General features: G+C 40.1%; 3 protein-coding genes across 9 annotated transcripts; 1 reads left to right on the forward strand and 2 right to left on the reverse strand.

The window, feature by feature from the left end:
* The first annotated feature begins 1,190 nt into the window (after positions 1 to 1,190).
* Positions 1,191 to 11,763, forward strand: LOC115751003. The gene is made up of 6 exons (XM_048277459.1): positions 1,191 to 1,413; positions 2,390 to 2,748; positions 3,060 to 3,362; positions 3,405 to 5,370; positions 8,618 to 8,623; positions 11,724 to 11,763. The coding sequence occupies exons 2-6, from the start codon at positions 2,402 to 2,404 to the stop codon at positions 11,730 to 11,732; spliced, it is 2,631 nt and encodes an 876-aa protein (XP_048133416.1). The 5' UTR covers positions 1,191 to 1,413; positions 2,390 to 2,401; the 3' UTR covers positions 11,733 to 11,763.
* LOC115751008 lies at positions 6,452 to 10,516 on the reverse strand. 5 transcript variants are annotated; one of them, XM_030688666.2, is made up of 5 exons: positions 10,053 to 10,516; positions 8,765 to 8,809; positions 8,032 to 8,075; positions 7,581 to 7,866; positions 6,452 to 7,371 (listed from the first exon to the last, which is right to left on the reverse strand). In XM_030688666.2, the coding sequence occupies exons 1-5, from the start codon at positions 10,126 to 10,128 to the stop codon at positions 7,055 to 7,057; spliced, it is 768 nt and encodes a 255-aa protein (XP_030544526.1). In that variant the 5' UTR covers positions 10,129 to 10,516; the 3' UTR covers positions 6,452 to 7,054. The 5 variants fall into 5 exon arrangements, with proteins under 5 accessions (XP_030544526.1, XP_030544525.1, XP_030544528.1 ...); XM_030688665.2 differs by having other exon boundaries at positions 8,032 to 8,078; XM_030688668.2 differs by lacking the exon at positions 8,765 to 8,809 and having other exon boundaries at positions 10,053 to 10,514.
* On the reverse strand, positions 11,521 to 17,436 carry LOC115751001. 3 transcript variants are annotated; one of them, XM_030688653.2, is made up of 8 exons: positions 17,251 to 17,436; positions 15,349 to 15,522; positions 15,058 to 15,254; positions 14,762 to 14,869; positions 14,024 to 14,671; positions 12,996 to 13,975; positions 12,827 to 12,899; positions 11,521 to 12,109 (listed from the first exon to the last, which is right to left on the reverse strand). In XM_030688653.2, exons 2-8 carry the CDS (start codon positions 15,443 to 15,445, stop codon positions 11,876 to 11,878), a joined length of 2,337 nt encoding a protein of 778 aa, XP_030544513.2. In that variant the 5' UTR covers positions 15,446 to 15,522; positions 17,251 to 17,436; the 3' UTR covers positions 11,521 to 11,875. The 3 variants fall into 3 exon arrangements, with proteins under 3 accessions (XP_030544513.2, XP_030544512.2, XP_030544510.2); XM_030688652.2 differs by having other exon boundaries at positions 11,521 to 12,097; positions 12,996 to 14,671; XM_030688650.2 differs by having other exon boundaries at positions 12,996 to 14,671.
* Between the last annotated feature and the right edge of the window lie 2,205 nt (positions 17,437 to 19,641).

Raw genomic sequence — 19,641 nt, forward strand, 5'->3', positions numbered from 1 at the left:
GTCGCACCCGAGTTCATTAAGGTTGGACCCGGGACATTGGTGTCCATGCCCATGACGCCAAGCCCAGTAATATCGAGGTCAAGCCTAGGTCCTTGATGCCCATGCCCCGATCCATCGAGTCAAGAAAAATTCAAGAATTTAAATTTTTCTTTCTTTCTTTCTTTCTTTCTTCATCCGCCATTCGTCGGCTATGGCAGGTCGGCAAGCTTGAGCCTCACTATATCCCCGTGAGGCCGCCAAGGTTGGCCCTCACTTGTGACTTGTCGTTGGCCATCGTTGAAGCCCGACGACCAATGGGGAAGAAGAAAAAAAAGAAAGAAAGAAAGAGAAGAATAATAAAATAAAATAAAAAGATTACTAATAATTTTTTTTTTTTAATTACAAAAATTGTCCACGTTAATGCGGTCGTGGCACATATGATAGTTGGAGATTTATCTTACCAAACAATGAAAAATATTTTTCAATTTATTTTTAGGTTTCAGTCAAGCACCGAAAAATATTATCATTTTCTTGAAAAATGACTTTTCAAAAAATATTTTTCGCAAAACAAACAGAACTTTACTATATATGAAAATAAACTCCCGCAAGCAAACATTTTGCAGATGCATATGCATAGAGTTTATTGGTAGCTATATATTAGCAATTAGCTACAGACATGTTTGTACTAAGTGGCCCCGGAGTATAATGTCGAGGATGGAGAAAGTAAGACGTAAAATCAATTTGTAAAATGTTATCATAGATTGATGTTGGGTGCCTCATATAATGCAATTGTTTAAGTATAATCTTAAAGTTTATGACATTTTATTGTAAGTTAGTTCGATAGATTAATTTATATTCGCCCAGTTGAGAATATAAAACATAGATAATATAATTGATGAAACACATCAAGTGAGTTTGAAAAAAAAAACATTATAAAATGATATTGTATTTTATAAGTTTTTTTGTCTAAAAACATTAATGCTTGGTAAAATTATTTTGAAACAGTTTGAATCTAAATTCTATCTTTTCGAACTAAAAAATCCAAATTAGGTGTAAGAAATTTGCTTTGCCAAGTTTTCCGTGGTGGGAATAGGATTGGACAGAACAGAAATGGGCTATTTGTTAAATACAGAAACTTTCGGGGCCCATCTGCAAACAAATTCACCTGTACCGGATTGCGAAAGTCCATATCTTTTGGGGGGTTGAACGAAATTTCCCTGAAAAAGAGAAGTCGTCTTTTGAAAAAGATTGAAGCTTAGAATTCACCGATGACGACGGCGCCTGCTGCTGCAGCAACGCCGGTTTTACTCGGGGCAGCGTCGATCGCCCATGATTCTTGCAGCACCCTAAAAGGGATGCTGCGAAATTAATTCGGAAAAGAGAAGAGATTTTCCTTTATTTTTCACAATTTCAAGGGCGAGCAGAAAATTGGAGGTAACCATCAAGCACATGATTATTAATTCGTAGTACGAATTTCGTTCCAAAATCCTATTTTTTTGGTTTTTCTCCGTCTGGAATTAATTGGGTAGGTTTTTTCGGCGAAAGTTGAGGGAATCAAGAATCGTTGGAGAGCAGGGGAGGCTTTAAGAGTTGCTGCTGCTTAAAAGGTTGAGTTTTGAAGCTGTAGGAGCTTGGGTTTTGTCTTAGTTTTCTTTTCTTTTGTTTTTTTGGCAATATGGTTGAAGGAAGACTGAATATGTCTTCTTGTAATTTGACTTAAAGAGTGTCTTGAGTGAAGCCTATGTCATTGTGTATCATGACTTTCTGATGAATTGATGATCCACTAATGACATAATTCAGTGTGAATTGTGTAATAGTTGATCCTTTAATTTATTGATTATTGGGACTTGAATTCACTTACAGGACCAGCCAACTTTTGTTTTGAACTACTAATTTCGAGGATGATCCGAGTTGATTACTTTGTTAGATTGGGAGTAGGGGATTGGGACAAATTTCTGACAATGTAGCTCTCCACGGAATTTATCAACAGTGTGTGGGGGAAAAGCTCTCCATGGTACCTCTACGGACGCGTATGACTTGTTAAATTCTGCTATGAGAGCTTTTGTCTGTAATCTCTACATCTTTGAGGATTGTGAATGAGAAATTTAGGACGATTTTTGTGTAAATATTGAGACAGTTTAATGGTTTTAATGCGCATTCTCTGATTTAAATATAGTGAGTTCTGCCTCTCCCTCGCTTGAAAATATAAGCTGATGGCCAAGCCATGTAAAATGGAATCTTATGTTTTGTCGACTCTTGGCTATCAATTTTTACTCTTGGTTCTTTATGCATTTATGCCTAAAACTATTTTAGCTATGGGGGCTGACATATTAGTTTACTGAGTTCTTTATTCAGTTATGTTTTCGTCACCTGTCTTCACTCGTGTATTTATACTATTACGTATATTCAGGATGCTTATAAAATGGCAAAGGGGAAGCTTATCCTCATTTGTCAATCTGGTGGTCAGTTCAGCACTAACAGTGATGGCTCAATGTCATATACTGGAGGAGAGGCAAATGCTCTCGAGATCAATCAAGAAACCCTTTTTGATGATCTCAAGTTAAAATTAGCCGAAATGTGGAATCTTGATGTTAGGTCTTTGTCAATCAAATACTTCTTGCCTCTGAACAAGCGGACGCTCATCAATTTAGTAAATGACAAGGACCTAAAAAGGATGTATGAGTTTCATGGAGCTTCAGTAACTGCTGACGTATATATAATGGGAAGAGAAGGTTTTGATCCTCAAAGCTCGAGGGATCATGCCAACAGGTACTGACAGTATCATACACAAATCATGTTACCGTGAGTTTCTAATCCATACTGTTCATGTTGTGTCAGATTGCCTTTCTCTTGGTGATTCTTTTAAAAACTTAGTTTTTTTATTTTATGATAGCTTTCCTTTCGTGGACATGTACCCAGCCAAGCTTGATTGAGAGGAACATTGCCTTCCTTCCATCAATGAAAGAAGATGCTAGTGTCCTTTTGCTCATTGATTAGTTCTAGTGTATTGTGCCTGATATGATCTGAGAGAATGAGAAATCATATTGTGTGTTTATAGCAATTCTAATGCTCATTCGCAGGACAAACGACATAAAACTTGCTGAGACTTTGCCAACTGGTACTGCTGCAGCCACCACGTCCATTGTTGTTGCTGGAGCACCTGTGGATTCATTAATTGACGTTGCTGTGATTGATCATAATCCCCCAGCAGTGTCCACCAAGTCAAAAGCTGCTCCACACAACGCCAATCGTAAAATTACTCGTTTTTCATCTGCTAATTCTACTCTTAATGGTCTTGTCACTGTCACTGTTGATTCAAAAGCTCTCTCTCCAACACAAGTTGACATGAGTTCTACACCGGCTGATACCGTTAAGAAGAAACGTGACATGAGTTCTACACCGGCTGATACCATTAAGAAGAAACGGCGAACAACACTATTAAAGAGTATTGACAGTGCTCCCGGCATTGGATCACTAATTGATGAAGTTGGAGGGACAGGAAAAGGCACATCCAGGAAGAAGAAAATTCAGAAGCACCTTATTCCTGCAGTAGTTGTTGATGAGGAGCAACAGGAAAAAGCTGCGCCTTGGAGTGACAATTTGGTCGATTGTCCTGTTGTTGCTGACTCTGTCCTGTCTCTGGAAGCACTTGTTGGAGCATGGAGAGAAGGTATTACAGGCGAAGGCCAGGAATTCAATAGCGTGCCTGAATTTCGTGATGCGCTACAAAAGTATGCTATTGCAAACCGGTTTGCATACAAGTTAAAGAAGAATGACTCAAACCGTGTTAGTGGTATCTGTGTGATAGAAGGGTGTTCCTGGAGAATTCATGCTTCTTGGGTCCCATCTTCACAATCATTTGTGGTGAAAAGAATGAATAAGTCTCATACTTGCGGTGGGGAGTCTTGGAAGGCTGCTCATCCTGCAAAAAATTGGTTAGTAAGTATCATAAAGGATAGGTTACGAGATAGTCCACATCACAAGCCAAGGGAGATTGCTCAGGGAATTGCTCGAGATTTTGGGATCGAGTTGAACTATAGTCAACTGTGGCGTGGAATTGAGGATGCTAGGGAGCAACTTCTGGGTTCATATAAAGAAGCGTACAATGAATTGCCTTTGTTCTGTGAGAAAGTAGTAGAGGCAAATCCTGGAAGTTTGGCAAAGCTTTTCACTGGTGACAATGGAAGATTTCAGCATCTTTTTGTATCTTTCCGAGCCTTAATACAGGGATTCAATGATGGCTGTCGTCCGCTTGTTTTCCTTGACTCTATATCGTTTAAATCAAAGTACCATGAAGTATTCTTAATGGCTAGTGCAGTGGATGGAGATGATGGTTCTTTCCCTCTTGCATTTGCTGTTGTTGACGTTGAAGATGATAGTAATTGGTGCTGGTTTCTAGAGCAGTTGAGATCTGCCTTTTCTACTTCAACTCCCATAACTTTTATCTCTGACCATGAAAAGGGGTTAGAGAATTCTGTGCATCAGGTATTTGAGAATGGCCATTATGGTTACTCCATCTTTCATCTTGTAGAGAATTTCAAGAAGAATGTGAAGGGTCCATTCACCGGGGATGGCAAGGGTTTCTTAGTCAGCAGATTATTGGCTGCTGCCCATGCACAGCGGCTTGATAGTTTTACAGCATACATTGAACAAATGAAGAAAGTTTCTTCAAAAGCTTATGATTGGATAATGCAGAGTGAACCAGACAAATGGGCGCTTGCATCATTCAAGGGTGAACCTTTTCATTTTATCACAGTAGATATTGCAGAGCCATATGCTAAATGGATAGAGGAAGTGAAGGAACTACCAATTGTACAGAAGGTAGAGGTGCTCATATCGAAATTGGTGGAGTTGTTTAATGCTCGCCGAACAAATTCAGGCAATTGGGTTACAAAACTAACCCCATCCAGGGAGGAAAAACTACAAGAAGAACATCAGAGAGCAACCAGCTTAAAAGTGCTTTTCTCATCAGATACGGTATTTGAGGTTCATGACAATTCTATCAATGTGGTGGTGGATCTTCAAAAAAGGGTTTGTAGTTGCTTGGAATGGAAAGCTAGTGGTCTACCTTGCCGCCATGCCCTTGCCGTTTTTTATTGCACAGGGAAGAATAGTTACGACTATTGTCCTGAGTGCTTCACGGTTGATTGCTACTTTATCACCTATTCCAACTCCATAAGCCCCGTTAGGGGTCCATATGAGAAGTCGACTGATGGAAAAGATCCTTTTACCACACATGTACTTCCCCCATGCACCCCAAAGCCATCAACCAAGCAAAACAAGAAACAACAGACAAAGACAGAGGGAGTAACCAAAAGGGAAGTTTGCTGCAGTACGTGCGGCGGAGTAGGCCATAACAAACTTACATGCAAGGAAACATTGCAAATTGTAATTTGAATTCAGATTTATACAGGAGGTTGTGCAGATTTCATGTAGTTATTCATTAACTTTGGACACAGAGATATACTACCGTGGTCTATCACTATCATGTCTGGTAATCTATGATTGAAGCATGGGTGAAACTTTTTGCTTCGTCTATGTGAGGTTTCCAAACTTTTTGATTAATTTGAGGTTTCCTAATGTAGATAGAATCTTTACTATTTTCTGCCAATTGCTTTGTCTATATGCGACTCCTGAGCAACGGGTATCATCTAGAAGGCATCCTCAATGCTGAGGAATCTTGACCTTCCCTTTTGGACGAGCAGAAATCTCAGTGCTAGCATGTGGAAAGGCTAGTAGGAGTAGCGTATTTCCATCATTTTTGTAGCAATAACCTGGGCATGTCGGCAAAAGAAATTGGGAATCATGAACTTTAGTAGTAAAGCAACTCATTTTATCGCCCCATGAAAACTGTTCTAATCCTAAAGGAGGTCGGTGTATAGAGAAGTAGAATCTAACGTGATCATGATTAGCTAGCCAGTCAGCTCGTTTATCGCCATCTCAAGAAACATGTCTCAGTTGGATCCGCCGAAGTCACTGGAGAAGCATCTTTCCTTTTCTGAACGTCAAACAAGTTTGATGCTGTGTTCCAGTCTTTTTCTTCCCTTTTATATCTACAGATTGCCATTCTGATTTCAGTTGGAGGATTAAAATTCCTTGTTACCGCGTGTTTCAGCGTTAGTCGTAGGTTGTTCACAGAAGCACATTGCACATGGCAAGGACGTCTGCGGGTGTGATCAAGTTGGCATGGTTCCTTGGTTCTCATCCTTCCACTCCAGCACATGATCACTGAGTATCGTATTCCCTGATGACTACAGTGTTTCTTAGGGTAAGTGTATAAAATTAACTCCTGAGAAGTGACTAGTATGGACTATGCTGGAAACCTTTTGCGTTTCTGTCCTTCATTCGTGTATTTTCGTAACATTTCAGATGGTATTCAGCAAGAAAAGCCAAAATCCTTCTGCCAGAAATAGAAGTATCAAATATGTCTGAAAATGTTGTGAGAAGTTGCCGCAATCCAAGTCCATGGTTACAGCATCTTCTGTAGACTCGCAATGATAAATTATGTAGAGATATGTTCACACAGTGAACAAACATGACTCACAATATACAAGAAACTCTTCAACATGATACTTGCGACTAACTTTCATGGTCCAACTTCGATGCTTTCCCGCAGGTATTCGCGCATAATTTTTCATGACAAGCTAAGTAGAAGCTACTTTTCATCGAACCAAATTACATAAGGGGCATGTTGATGATGTTTCTCCTTCATCCAGAACAAAACATTCCTGCACTTCCGCCTCGCTCAATAATGCAATTGCAGTCAGCTATCAGTCCATCAAGGAGGCCGAGTTTGCATTTGAGGCACACAGTCGATGATGTATGCGTTTTCGCACAAAATGGGCTAAGATAACACGAAGCTGCAATGTGTCCGATAAATACAAACTGACGATATACACTACATTCATAGTCTAAAATTCTATATCCTATAAGGCTATAATAAATGCGCTTCCTCTAATAAGCCCATCCAGATATTGAGTGCATATATATAGATATCACCTATCATATTTACGACGACATCCTAGCATGCGCAGCATAAGCATCTAGTCTTCTTTGTTAGAAAGAGCCTGTACAATCATTGGCCCCCTCCTCCTTTAAAGGCATCAGCGGGTGAGAGTAAGTTGAGACAAATGGGACATAGAGGGTCAGATTTGTCTTCAAGAGCCGTCTTCTGTTCTAAACAATCCGCATGATAGACATGCCCACATACTAGAACTGCCACAACAGAGTTTTCCGAGGACGAGTGAGAACCAGAAAGAAGATAAGGCTTCCTCCTCAAAAGTTTCTGGCAGACACCACATTGCAACTTTGCCGTTTCAAGTGAGGCAGAATCTAATGTGGCAGAATCTGACCTGATCCTCTCCGGCCTGTTAAAGGCTCTGTCCCTATAATCTGCAAGAAATATATGATACCTTGTGACGAAATGCATCATAACAGATGGCCGATTTTAAGTTTCCAACAACACTGATATAACATTTGGCATGTAAACATTGACATGTAAAAAATCACCGTGTCCAAAAGTGGGTGCACGACTTCCTCATTTGTGGCTAGAAAATGCTTTAAACCAACGAGTTAGCTGATGCGTAAGAGAAATAGTTAACCTGCATATTGCCAGTTGTCTGAGTTGTAGCGACTAGCCAACTTGAAGTTAAGTCTCTCTTCCCAAGAGGGAGGGGTCTTTCCATGAGAAGTGGTTGCACTCATATGGGCACCTGAGTTACGCCATGAGTTCTGGTGTCCATACCAGTTACGTGAGCGTTTCAAAAACATTGAACGCCCAAGATTTTGCCGAAGATGTAAAGGAGAAGAGTGATTAGAAGAAGTATCCATTTCCATGCTTGATGTGAAAGGCTTCATCTCATTAGAGTCCACGAAGTGAGAAGACTTCTGCGGAGGGTTTCAATATGTCAGTGCTTGAAAAGTATTTTTTTTGTTAAGGGTGCTTGAAAAGTTTATAAAGTCAAAAGAGAAAAATATGCGTACGATAATCAAACAACTGGAAAAAAATTGGAGGAACAACCCTAAGATGAAGGGGGCCTAGAGGCAGCTCACCTTTCTTGATGACAATTCCACTCCAGAAGAGCACGGCATGCTTTCTGCTGCAAATCAAAATATTTTTGTCAGTAACTTCTGTCTCACATAAAGCAAAACTATCACCCATGGTCTCTCACAAGATATGCGAAGCTAGAAGACTTGAAAGGAAGCTAGAAGATACATGAAGGTCTCATTTGATCACAGTAAATCTATGCAGAAATAGTGCAGACTATACAGCTCAGGTTGAAGATAGAAATTGGGTGTGTCATGCAACAACAGAGACTTAACCCAATCAATGACCTCATTAGAACTTTAAAGTGTTCAGACTGGAAAGAAGGTCTCTGCAATTAAAGCAAGCCGAAATCTGAAATCAAAGAACACACCAAACAAGGTCTGTGGATCAACAGTCAAAAGCAAAGGTGTATCTCAAGCAGAAATAGTGCAGCCTATACAGCTCAGGTTGAAGAGAGAAATTGGGTGTATCATGCATCAACAGAGACTTAACCCATTCAATGACCTCATTAGAACATAAAATATTCAGACTGGAAAGAAGGTCTTTGCAATTAAAGCAAGCCAAAATCCGAAATCAAAGATCACACAAAACAATGTCTGTGGATCAACAGTCAAAAGCAAATGTGGGTCTCAAGAACGCAGTGCAGCCTACGAAGAAAAGAGAACCCTTTAAACATCAACACAAAGGAAAGATTAAACAGAAAAGATCATTTCGAGAGTTACAAATACGAAGCTGCACCGAAGTACTGTCTGATGAACATGTATCCAAGAAATGATATGCATTCTACAAACTCAAACACAACAAACATTAGTCAATCCAATCAGAAGTTTTTGACCAAAAAAAAAATCCAAGCAGAAGACAAAAAGAACAAGAAAAGCACAAAACAACGATCAAATTGGTTACCTGGGATATAAAAATAAATAAAATTAAACTTGATGATGTTTCATGGATAATCACTAGTTGGTACGCATTACATCGTAGATCCAGAATCAGCCACCATTCATCATGGAAGAGAATATTATGTACTCCCCATGAGCACTCCAACATTGCCAAAAATAACAAACCCACTCACTCATCCATGCACTAGATCTACAAATCCTCTAAATGCATGTTTTGTGTCATATACTCTGAATTTCTGAAGTCTGACTGGAAAAGATGAGTGTTCAACATATAAGGCTTCTATACGATCTATTTTGGGCTTCATTGTCTAATACCGAAACACACACCTGCAGTCTTACATATTCTGAGTTCTCTAATTTTGAGTATATTACGGCCATCTTTCTTATTCTCCACAGCATTCTCTCTATCAGTTCGATGTAACAATTGATTCCAGTACATCTAAACAGCCTCTCGAGCTCATCCACAATCTACCTCGATCTGCCAATATGTTCTGCAATGCCAATGGGATAAGAAACCACCTCTCTCATCAAGCTACTTCCCATGATTTAACCATTCACCACCTCTTCAAGCAGACAAACGTGCAGCATTGTCAACACCAGAAATGGTTAAAACTCTCCGCCAGTACAGAAAAAATCAAGGTGCACTCGCAGATTTTCACCAATCTAAACCTTGATCAAACCCAAAAAAAAAAAAAAAAACGAGCAACACAGGGAATTGGCATGGCAGTTATGAGAGGGAGAGAGAGAGAGAGAGAGAGAGAGGGCGCATCCAAATTAATCAAAACTGAGGGGAAGAAAAGGGCAAGCCAGACTAAAAGAAGAACAAACCCTAGCTCGGATCGCTCCACTTAGAGCAAAAGTTGAAAAGAATCCAATCCTGGCTTCGTGCCATCAAATCATTCTAGCTCAACAAAACAGTCTAGAAAATGCTAAACTCTGAATCTGACCACTCAGATTTTGATTTTTCATTTCCTTCCTATGTCGCTAAAACCCCACATATCAGAACCATCAAAACCCGATCTTTCTTCCATTCCACTCATACCCACATTTTCCAGGAATAAAAAATGGCCATCAAAATGCAGAAATTTTCCTTTCAGAAGCAAAAGGAGAACCACAACAAAACGTACCAGGTGAAGAAGACGAAAGGGAAGGGTCGGTGTCGAGACGATCGTCGGTTCTCTTCCTCTTACCCATAATTAACATCGATCGAGAAATAGCAAATGTCTTAAAAAAAACCGACCCCCTAAATTCTGGAACCAGTGTAACAGCAAATTAAAGGCTCAGAGTTAAAGAAGCCGCAGAATTAACTAAAGGGGTTCTTGGATTTGAGGTGAGCTAAGTCTCTCTCTCTCTCTCTCTCTCTCTTCTCTCTCTCGTCCTCTCTCTCTCACTGTGTGGCTTTGCGGCAGATGAAAGCTTTTTCGGGTTTTTGTGATGTATAAATAGTGTTGGGACTTGGGAGGTGGAGGAGGAGGAGGAGAGGGCAGTTCAGGTGAATAACAGCGAGCGAGAGAGGCGGCGACGAGCGTTTACGCTCGTCCACGTCACGCTCTGTAAGGTGGCGGTGGCGAGTGTGCTAGCGCAAGTACAAAAGCAAATACCATCCGAGCTGAGGTCTCGAACACCTATGATTCGATATTCGGGATTTGAGTTTCCATAGTGTTTGCTTTACCATAAAGCATAATATGTTAATGCCGTGTCAATAACCAATCTTATTATCTTTTAAAAAATATAATATATGGTCAATTTGTTTCTCCATATATCTTTTATCGCGTGATGTAGTTAGTTCGCCAAATACTTTTTTTACTTGTCATTACTCAAATAACGAGCATGTTCGTCCTCCATTAAGGTTTGAATTCGAATCGATATACTTTGCACATCCTCTTAAAGCCGCGTAAGAAAACAATCCTTCCAAGCGTAAGCCTTGGAAGGGCGATGATCTCACATAAAATTTTCTTGGTCAAAAGCAACTGGAGTCTCGCCACAGAAAACACTTTCAAGAAAATGCCACATTGAGGCAATCAAGGTGTATGGCTAATCAAATGGTTTTACATAGTGTCAAATCCCATCCCCTAAAATGGGTTCAGCAGCCACGACTATCTTTCACTTGGAATTGCACCAAGATGAACATCATCTCTTTCCCGGTCTCTCCAACTTCTCTGTCTAGACATGATTGTAGCCACAAACAAACTTGAGGCTTCATGGCTTCATCAACTGAACAAACACAAACAACTCTGAAGATATTCCTAAAGTTCCCAGCCAACAAGATATTATCCGGGATGCCAAAATAATGTGTGTTCTACTCGTTAAATTTGTTCTAAATACGCCTGTCGAATGCACAACTTGCGAGGTAGACTTCCCTTAACTGGAAACTAATACTCCTCAAAGCACTCTTTTTTTACAAGGTCAGCTAACATTTTAGTCTACCAAAGAAGCAATTTGGATACAAGATATGCTCGGTACACCATCTCCACTTTCTTTTGATAGGGCAAATCCAAAAAGTCAGCACGATATCAAGCAAGAGAACCGACAGACAAATTCTCTGAAAGAACATATATCAAAGAAATCATTGATTTCCACACTGTAAAACTCAGATAAGGGAACAACAACTCTAAATTGGAGATGCATACCAAGTTAGTAAGTACCACAAGAATTTCAGGAGGATTATATGGAGCAGACAATGCCCTCTAAATTCCAAATCACATGGTCCTGACTATAGACATCACTCTAACACAACGGCTCATAAATCCAGCTGCAAAAAATCTTAAGCGCCGCTAAGTACAAAAAGGATCCAGCAAATAAAGTGATGGCCATTTGCAAAATAGATCCATGAACTATAACTAAATGCTGCTATGTGCAGCAAAAAAGGATTTCAGCTCCTAAAAGACATGAACCCCGACGGCTACTCATGACATTGATCTATCCATTTCTATTGTTGGACACACGTTAGTCAATCTATTTCTATAACTAGACCTGCATCATCCTCGGTCCTTTCTTGACTTGGCCGAGCAAATGATCTGATCCTTGCACTTCTTCTAGGGACCACAGAACTTGCATAAGTCTTCAAACACCTCCTTCCCCTCAATGAGAATCTTGAGATGTGTTTAGATGGTAACGGCAGCGAAGAGGGTCCGAGCTGTCCAGAAGGCAGAGACTCTGAATTTGATTCTGGCTGTGAAGTAGGCTGGGCAGAGCAAGCAGTTCAGATGTCGACACAATACAGTGAAATAAAATGTTCTTCAAGGGCAACCATGTAACTAGGAACAATACTATGGGACCAAAATTATTGCTTGATGGAAATGAAAAGGCTTTTCAACACGGTCCTTGGAATTGTGATTGAAGTCGCAAATGTTTTCCAATCAAGTCCCTTTTCTCCGATTCCAGCAAATTACAGCTGATGTCTCTGATCAATGCTAATGAAAAGTTTAATGTGGGTAAGAAGACAATTACTCAACTGTCCTTTGCTTCTTCCCACCCATTTGATTGTCCACAGACCTTAAGTTGATCGTCCACGGTGAAACTGATTTTTTTGCTGCATTAGAGTCTCGGCTAGCACTGATCATCAAGTCAACTTCATTTTGCCAGAATTGGAGAAGAAAGGACTTGATTTTAAAAATAAAAAAAAATCTTAAAGTTCAAGAACTTAATTTTACGAGATATGATTACCGCATTCAAAAAACCTGTTTTGCTAGGAAACACTCCGAGGCTAAGAGAGTGCAAGTTCACGGACCAAATGTGTACATTTTTGCGAGATAATAAAGGTCAAAATAGACAGCCTTGAAGTTTTCTTGGGTATGTGAAATCATAGCATATTCAGAACTAGGTGTTCATTTTAGTTGAATTACAATTCCCCCAAAGACAAAAACATGATACTTGGAAGTTTACAATAGAGGACACATACCTCTGGAGTCTGTTCCTTCTCCACCATCAAGGGCACTTCATTTTGCATAAAGAGAGGATTTGCAGAGGCTTCCCTGCAATTTCAAATATTGGGGCTGTAATGCTTATAAGTTCAAAAATATCATGCCCCAATCAACCCCTGGAAAGTTCAGTATACAGGAAAACCTTACTCCTGATTTCTTTGCCCTCGGAAACTGATTCTGTAATTGGATATGGATGTTTCATTATCTTCATCTCCGGAAGTTTCCTCTGCAGTAATATTAGCACAAGCACCTCCATCTGGCGTATCAGTGGCATCCTTATGAAGAACATCTTCCTCATCTCCGACTTCATCTCTCTGATTTACAGGGACAATAAAAGTGTTCTTATAAGCAACAGTCCCATTAACGAACAGGTTGTTTTCCAATACTTGGTCCTGTTCTCTTTCGAGAACTTGCCCCGATGGCCGTTCTTGCACCATGTTCTGTTCCATCTGCTTTTCGATAGTTGGAGTCCTCTCAACCGTGTTGGATTTGTTTTCCCTGTTCCACTTCCCTTCCAAGAATTCCGCTGCATCAGTAGAAACTCCACCACGAACCATTTCTTCTTCTTCTCTACTTGGTAAATTAGCGTCACCACCATTACATCGTTGAGAAGGATCATCTTGTTCTCCATCACTTTCGTTCCGCTGAAACTGATGGCCATTCACATCCATTTCATTATGTCCATTTACTCTATCAGTCTCACTATCTCCATTTCCTAACAGACTCTGTTCCATCTGATCCAAATTCTCTTGCTGGTGCTTGAATCCAGCATGAATAAAAGCAGATAAGTTTTTTCTTGTCAAAGAGGCCTCTTTCTTGGCATCATGATAGTCAGAAATGGCAATAGAATACGCACAAAATGGACAGTAAAACATACCATTGTCGTCAAACATAGCTGATAAGCCCACACAGTTCTCATGAACCATCAAAGGGCAACTGCTGGTGTTACAAACTAACAATTGACCACCTTCATTACACTTCATACAAACATTTTGCTCGCTCCAATCAACTGTTGCAAACGCATTGCGAGCTGATGGGCACTGAGACTGAGAGTATAAGAATTCATGCTTTTTCATCATAACATCCTTCTCCTCTTTTCTATATTCATCACTATCACTAGACGTTTCCTCCCCATCAGCATGGACCACGTAATCTTCCACATTACTGGTAAAAGCCTGCCCCCACTGCGATGCCCGAGCTGATTCACTGTTCTTTGCTTTCTCTATGGCGTCATGGATGCGTGTGGAATCATCAACAGAAAACCCCTGCTCCATTGCATCAGAACAAGTCCTTGGCTGAACATAATGCCTCCCATCTCCCACTGACAACTGGTCTTCATCCACAGCCCCCATATGATCCTCAACCAGGTTAGCCATCTCTCTTTCAGAACATCCATCAATTCTCTCGGAACTTAATCTTCCAGTTAGAACAACTGGCGATTCTTCTCTGTCCTTTCTTTCATCAGAATCTTGCTGTTTAGCCCTTTTAGCATCTGAATGAGCATCATCATGTTGATTCTCATCACAATTCCTTTCAATATTTTCAGCATGAACATCAGTATGGTTCCTCTTTGTGGGAAGACATATCCTAATATCGTCATCTCCTTCCAAAAGCTCCACGTGATTTGTGGGTCGAGAAACCAAGTTTGGTTCATCAACGGTATCAGCAGCATTTCCATCTCCCATGTCAGGCACACATGAAAGTCCAGTATGTCCACCATCATGAATGACACTCCCATTTAAATGACTAACGGGTGCCAATCGACTCAATTCCTTTAAAGAATCAGCATGCGGATGAGTACCTCCAAGTATTGTATCTTTTAGCTGCCCAAGGAACAAGGATAAAACCAATTTAAACCTGATTGAAAGAGGACATCATGAAGATTAACAGCACTGGATGAAAAATCTGCTCACCTCCTCTAGAGCAGTTTTTGGCACAGAGGCTCTCTTGTGCATTAAAAATGAGTGAAGGTCCCATTTCAGCACCTCATTTGCAGTCACTCCAAGATCAGATGCAGAGCCCTAAGATATAACAAATCAGAACAGGGGAACAGATACCGAACTTCAGCAATCATTTGAGCAGAACCAGTGGAAAGATGTCATAGAGAAAATAAAACAGTTGCTTCAAGTTCTCTCTTTTTAGAAGGCACAGTTGCTTCAAGTTCTCTCTTTTTAGAAGGCACATAGTCACTACATTTATTAGAACTTACATTATGGAGCATATACTGTAGGACACTTTTGCAGCTATATGATGCATTAATTTTTGCCTTTGATTCGAATGAGGACGAGGTACTGTTCATGCTTCCATTTCGAGTGCCACATAGCTCCTCCAAGCATCTCAAAGAAACAACTTCCTCCATATTCTCTCTCAAGTGAGCAGGCATTTCTGGAGCCGCTTTAATGATAACTGGAAAGCATAAACCATATGAAACAGTTGCCCAACAAAAATGATGAGAAAGATGGACCAAAACTCGCAAAATGCTACTGTAGAAGGAGAATACCATGTAAAAGGGATGGTTTAACTTGCTCGAATTTTGCCAAATACTCAATAATCCAGATCCAGGGAAGGCTCAACTCAGCTAAGCTTTTGCTATCCATGGAAGCACTGTTGAGCAGTTAGGACAACAAGGATTTCTTTAACTCATCCTTCATCAATCCATAAAAAAGATTGCTTTCTACAGTGGGAAAAAAAAAAACAACGATTTAAAACTGATCGTGCATTTCACAAAATCATGCACCAGGTATATAATGAGCAAAAAACTTTCAGTATCAGCCTAAAAGCTACAAATCCAACATAACTACAACATAAAAAAATTTCCTGGTCATGCACCACATGAAAGATTCATGTGGATTGTGCCAAAAAAAAAAAAAAAGATTCATTTCGCCAGGACACCCTAGAGTAGTGATCCTCTTTGTCAAAAGAAGCAAATATGCCATGACATCCTATAACGAGTACTTCCACAGTGGAATCAAATGAAAGCCAATTAGTGCCATGCTCACTAAATTCTCACATAAGTGACCCAACGAACAAGACAATCCAAGCAATATTAAGAACCGAACATGCAAGATGTGATACTTTTCTTGTAATCAGCAAGTCATAAAAGCTAAACGGAACCAAAGTCAAAAAGCTTTTCATGCAGCACATGGAAAGGAGTAATGAAAAGTACTGAATCAAAAAGGTGCAGTCAGGAAACAAATCTGTACGAGTAAACCTTTCAAGTATTCTGGCATGGCATTCTCTGATAGAATTAACAACACATGAACCCATATGAACAATGAAAATTGAAAAAAATTACAAGATCATAATCCTTGAACAAATTAAAATCTTTGAACCACCAAGTCCAATGAACTCTGTAGGACTAACAGAATAAAAAGATAAACCAACTCAAAATAGAGTGAGCAAAAACAAGGTCAAAAGGTCACCAGCAATAATTGATGTCAAGCAATGTGACGAATTACATTTTGACAGATACGTGTAACTTTTACTGCAAAACCAAAAGCGAGAATGAGAAAAAAAAGAAAAATGAATAACAAGTTGGACACAATGCATGAGTACTTGAGCAGAAAATGCTTATTAATGGAAGAAATGCAACTGGTTAATTCGATTCCAGGGTGTGTTGACAACATTGCATCATGAATCTAGACACACCCACCAACTATTCCAAGAAATCTCAAGTAATATCAGCTTCCTTATGTGTTCAATTCATAGAAAGAATCACATCAGTTCAGTATCTAGTCTACCTGTAGTTCTTCTTGAGAAACAGCATCTACGATTAACTAGTTTTCAACAAACAGAAGTGTCGTCGTCAGTAATCGGGATAGATTCCCATGTATGACGCCGTTTCTTACTATTCAGTATCCCCTTTTCCGTTATTAATCATCTACCTACGCCAACCTAATCTAGGAATCCACTTCGTATGGCAAAATTAGGTCCACAGTTCAGCTTGTGGAGGAACATATAATCAAAGTCCAGTCACAATTTCCAAAATGGTAATATATAATCAAAGTCCGACTGAAGTGAAAAGAATGGATCAACACAAGTATCCTTACGCATAAGATTGTGCACACGCGACCGAAAGAGAGAGAGAGAGAGCGAGAGTCCAAAATCAAGAAAAGCCCTAGCTTAAAATCAACTCAACTCCAACTAGAACAATATTGTTTTCAGCAAAACCCAATTCGAGCTTGTTCCCACCAACTCCTATAACTCATACGAACCCGCTTACACTCAAAATCGTATCGTTCGCTGCGCACGGGACGTGGGGTCGACGACTCCAGCGTTAATTTTCTCACAACTCAGCCAAACCCTCGGGGCTCGATTCCTTTCTTTGACTGTTGACATCCCCACGCTTCCCGAAACCAAACAACGAGGAAAAGGAAAAAATTGCAGAGAAGCGACGACATACCGAGAGAGGAAAAGGACGTTTCACTGTTAATATGATCAAGGCCACATTTCTTCTACAATGGCGAAACAGCCAATCGTCCCCAGATAATCTTGAAATCCACCACAAGCGATTAAACAGCGAAGCAGCAAAATACACTCCAGAACTGGCCTTATGTCCGAATTTGCCAAGAACAGAAAAACCAGAGTAGGGCAGGGAGAAAAAGAGAAGGCAGTTTCAGCCTATGAAGCACCGATACGCGGAGGGAGTGGCCGAGTCGGTGTCGGACACGTGTCAGACACGGACACGCGTCCGACAAAATTGGACACCCGTCCGACACGCGGTCAAAGCGTGTCGAAGGTCCGACACTTGGTCAACGCGAGCGACACGCCGGGGGGACACGCGAGTCGGCGAGGAAGGAGGGCAGGGATGGCGGAGATCTAGAGGGCAGAGGTCGGGGGAGAAGGGAGGAGTTGTCTGCGTCTTGGGCTAAGAGAGAGAATGAGGGAGAGAGCCAGCGACGCCCGGCGAGCGCCAGAGCAGAGAATGGGCTTCGGGTGCGCGCCGATATATATATTTATTTTCCTTGCCTAGTGTTTAGACTATGGATCAAATTACGGATTTACCTAGGATAGAAAATTTATTCTCCGCATTTGTAAAAAAATTATAGAAATAATAATTATATATTTAATATATAATGTGTCCCTAACGTGTCAAAAATTTGTATTTTTTAAAAACGACGTGTCGGCGTATCATGTATCGCATGTCACGTGTCCATGTCGGTGTACTACTTAGGTTTCAACCTTTCGGGTGTTGGGGAAGGAGGGAATTATAATTTGAGAATTGGACCAAGTTGGTTTAATCACTTTTTGTCGAGGTAAAGAAACAAATGATCTCTAAACTATGATCCAATATGTAATGTAATCTCTAAATTTTTAATTTGACAAATATAGTCCTTGAACTTTAGCTCAAAATGTAAAACGATTCCTTGGACTTTTAATTTAATCAAAATGCAAAGTGAATTTTTGGTCTCATAAAAAACTTCAAAGTTCTACTTTTATCTCAATTTTATCACCGATCGGCCTTCCGTCTATAATCACCGTTAATTAATCATACGTAGGGAATTGCTGCTTCCCGCCTCCATAGGATCTACCGGAAGCAAACCTCATACGATAATATTCTATAGGTGTTGTGCTTCATCCTTGTGATAAATGGCTAGCTTTGTTTTTCATTGTTATTGAAGTTTGAATATCACTGCAGGATGGGGTCGGTGAAAGATCAATTCTCTGAAGTTCTTCACCAGTTAACCTTCATGGTGGCGCAAAGGCGGCACCACACACTCCTCTTTCCTAAGAAGCATAAGCGAGACAAAATGAGACGGAGCGGCATTGTCTGAAAGCTCTTCAATTTTCTTGTTAATTTACTGAAGTAAGTCACCTTTTCAAATACTTGGTTTGTAGTACGTTTGATTAGGTATTGTCGTTGATATCAGCATCTACCACCCCGCTTGAATTCCGATTTTTACCTTGATGGCCATGTCGGAATCAGGCGACACCCGTCTCCTTTATGTTTGGCGAAACACACCGATAAATATTACTGTTAGAACTCCTAGTTTGTTATGTAAATAGCTGTGTCTACTATCACATGCGTTAGGCCAACACACTACCATGCATTACAACTTCAGTGCTGATGGTATCCGAAGCGTCACTAACAATCTATGGCTACACGTATGTATTCCGCTTCCTTTCTAATTGATTTCCCTCATTGCCTAGAGAAAAAGTTGCTCTTTTGGATCATGTCTTATGATTATATTTGAACTCCGCGGATACGTTCGATGCACGAGCGCGGTCTCAATAGGTTAGGCCAAGATCTGTTATTTTTCACCATTGACCTTTTCCTATGTTTACTCCTTTTCGAGTATCTTACTCCCCATTTGATATTTTGTGCATGCATCGTGTAGTGCCCCTTATTTATTATGCCCTTCTAGCAAATTTTCGAGCGAGGTATTACATAGAGGAAAGGCCTCCTGCCAAGTTCGGGCCAATTTCGATCAAAGACGAGGTCAAAGATGTGATGCTTTATTAGTGAAGAAAGCTGTTGTTATGTTAATGGTGCGCTTATCCTCAATTCGACCAAATTTTGGTCGGGCATAAACTTTCCATCCTACTCGATTTTTATATCAATGGAAAGCTCGTAACTTAAAAAAATCACTTTAATGTATTACTTTTTTTTACAAATATTTGGTCAAAATTTGACTGGGCATGACTTTTCCTTTACCGACATTCCGCCGACATAAATACCATATATGTATCTCGATTGGTTTTCTTGGGAGGAACCACACCACCAATATATATAAAAAAAATGAAAAAACACAAAAAAAAAAAAAAAAAAAAAAAACAAAGAAAACCAAAAAAA

The sequence above is a fragment of the Rhodamnia argentea genome, chromosome 4 (genome assembly GCF_020921035.1).
Source record: "Rhodamnia argentea isolate NSW1041297 chromosome 4, ASM2092103v1, whole genome shotgun sequence".
NCBI lineage: Eukaryota > Viridiplantae > Streptophyta > Magnoliopsida > Myrtales > Myrtaceae > Rhodamnia > Rhodamnia argentea.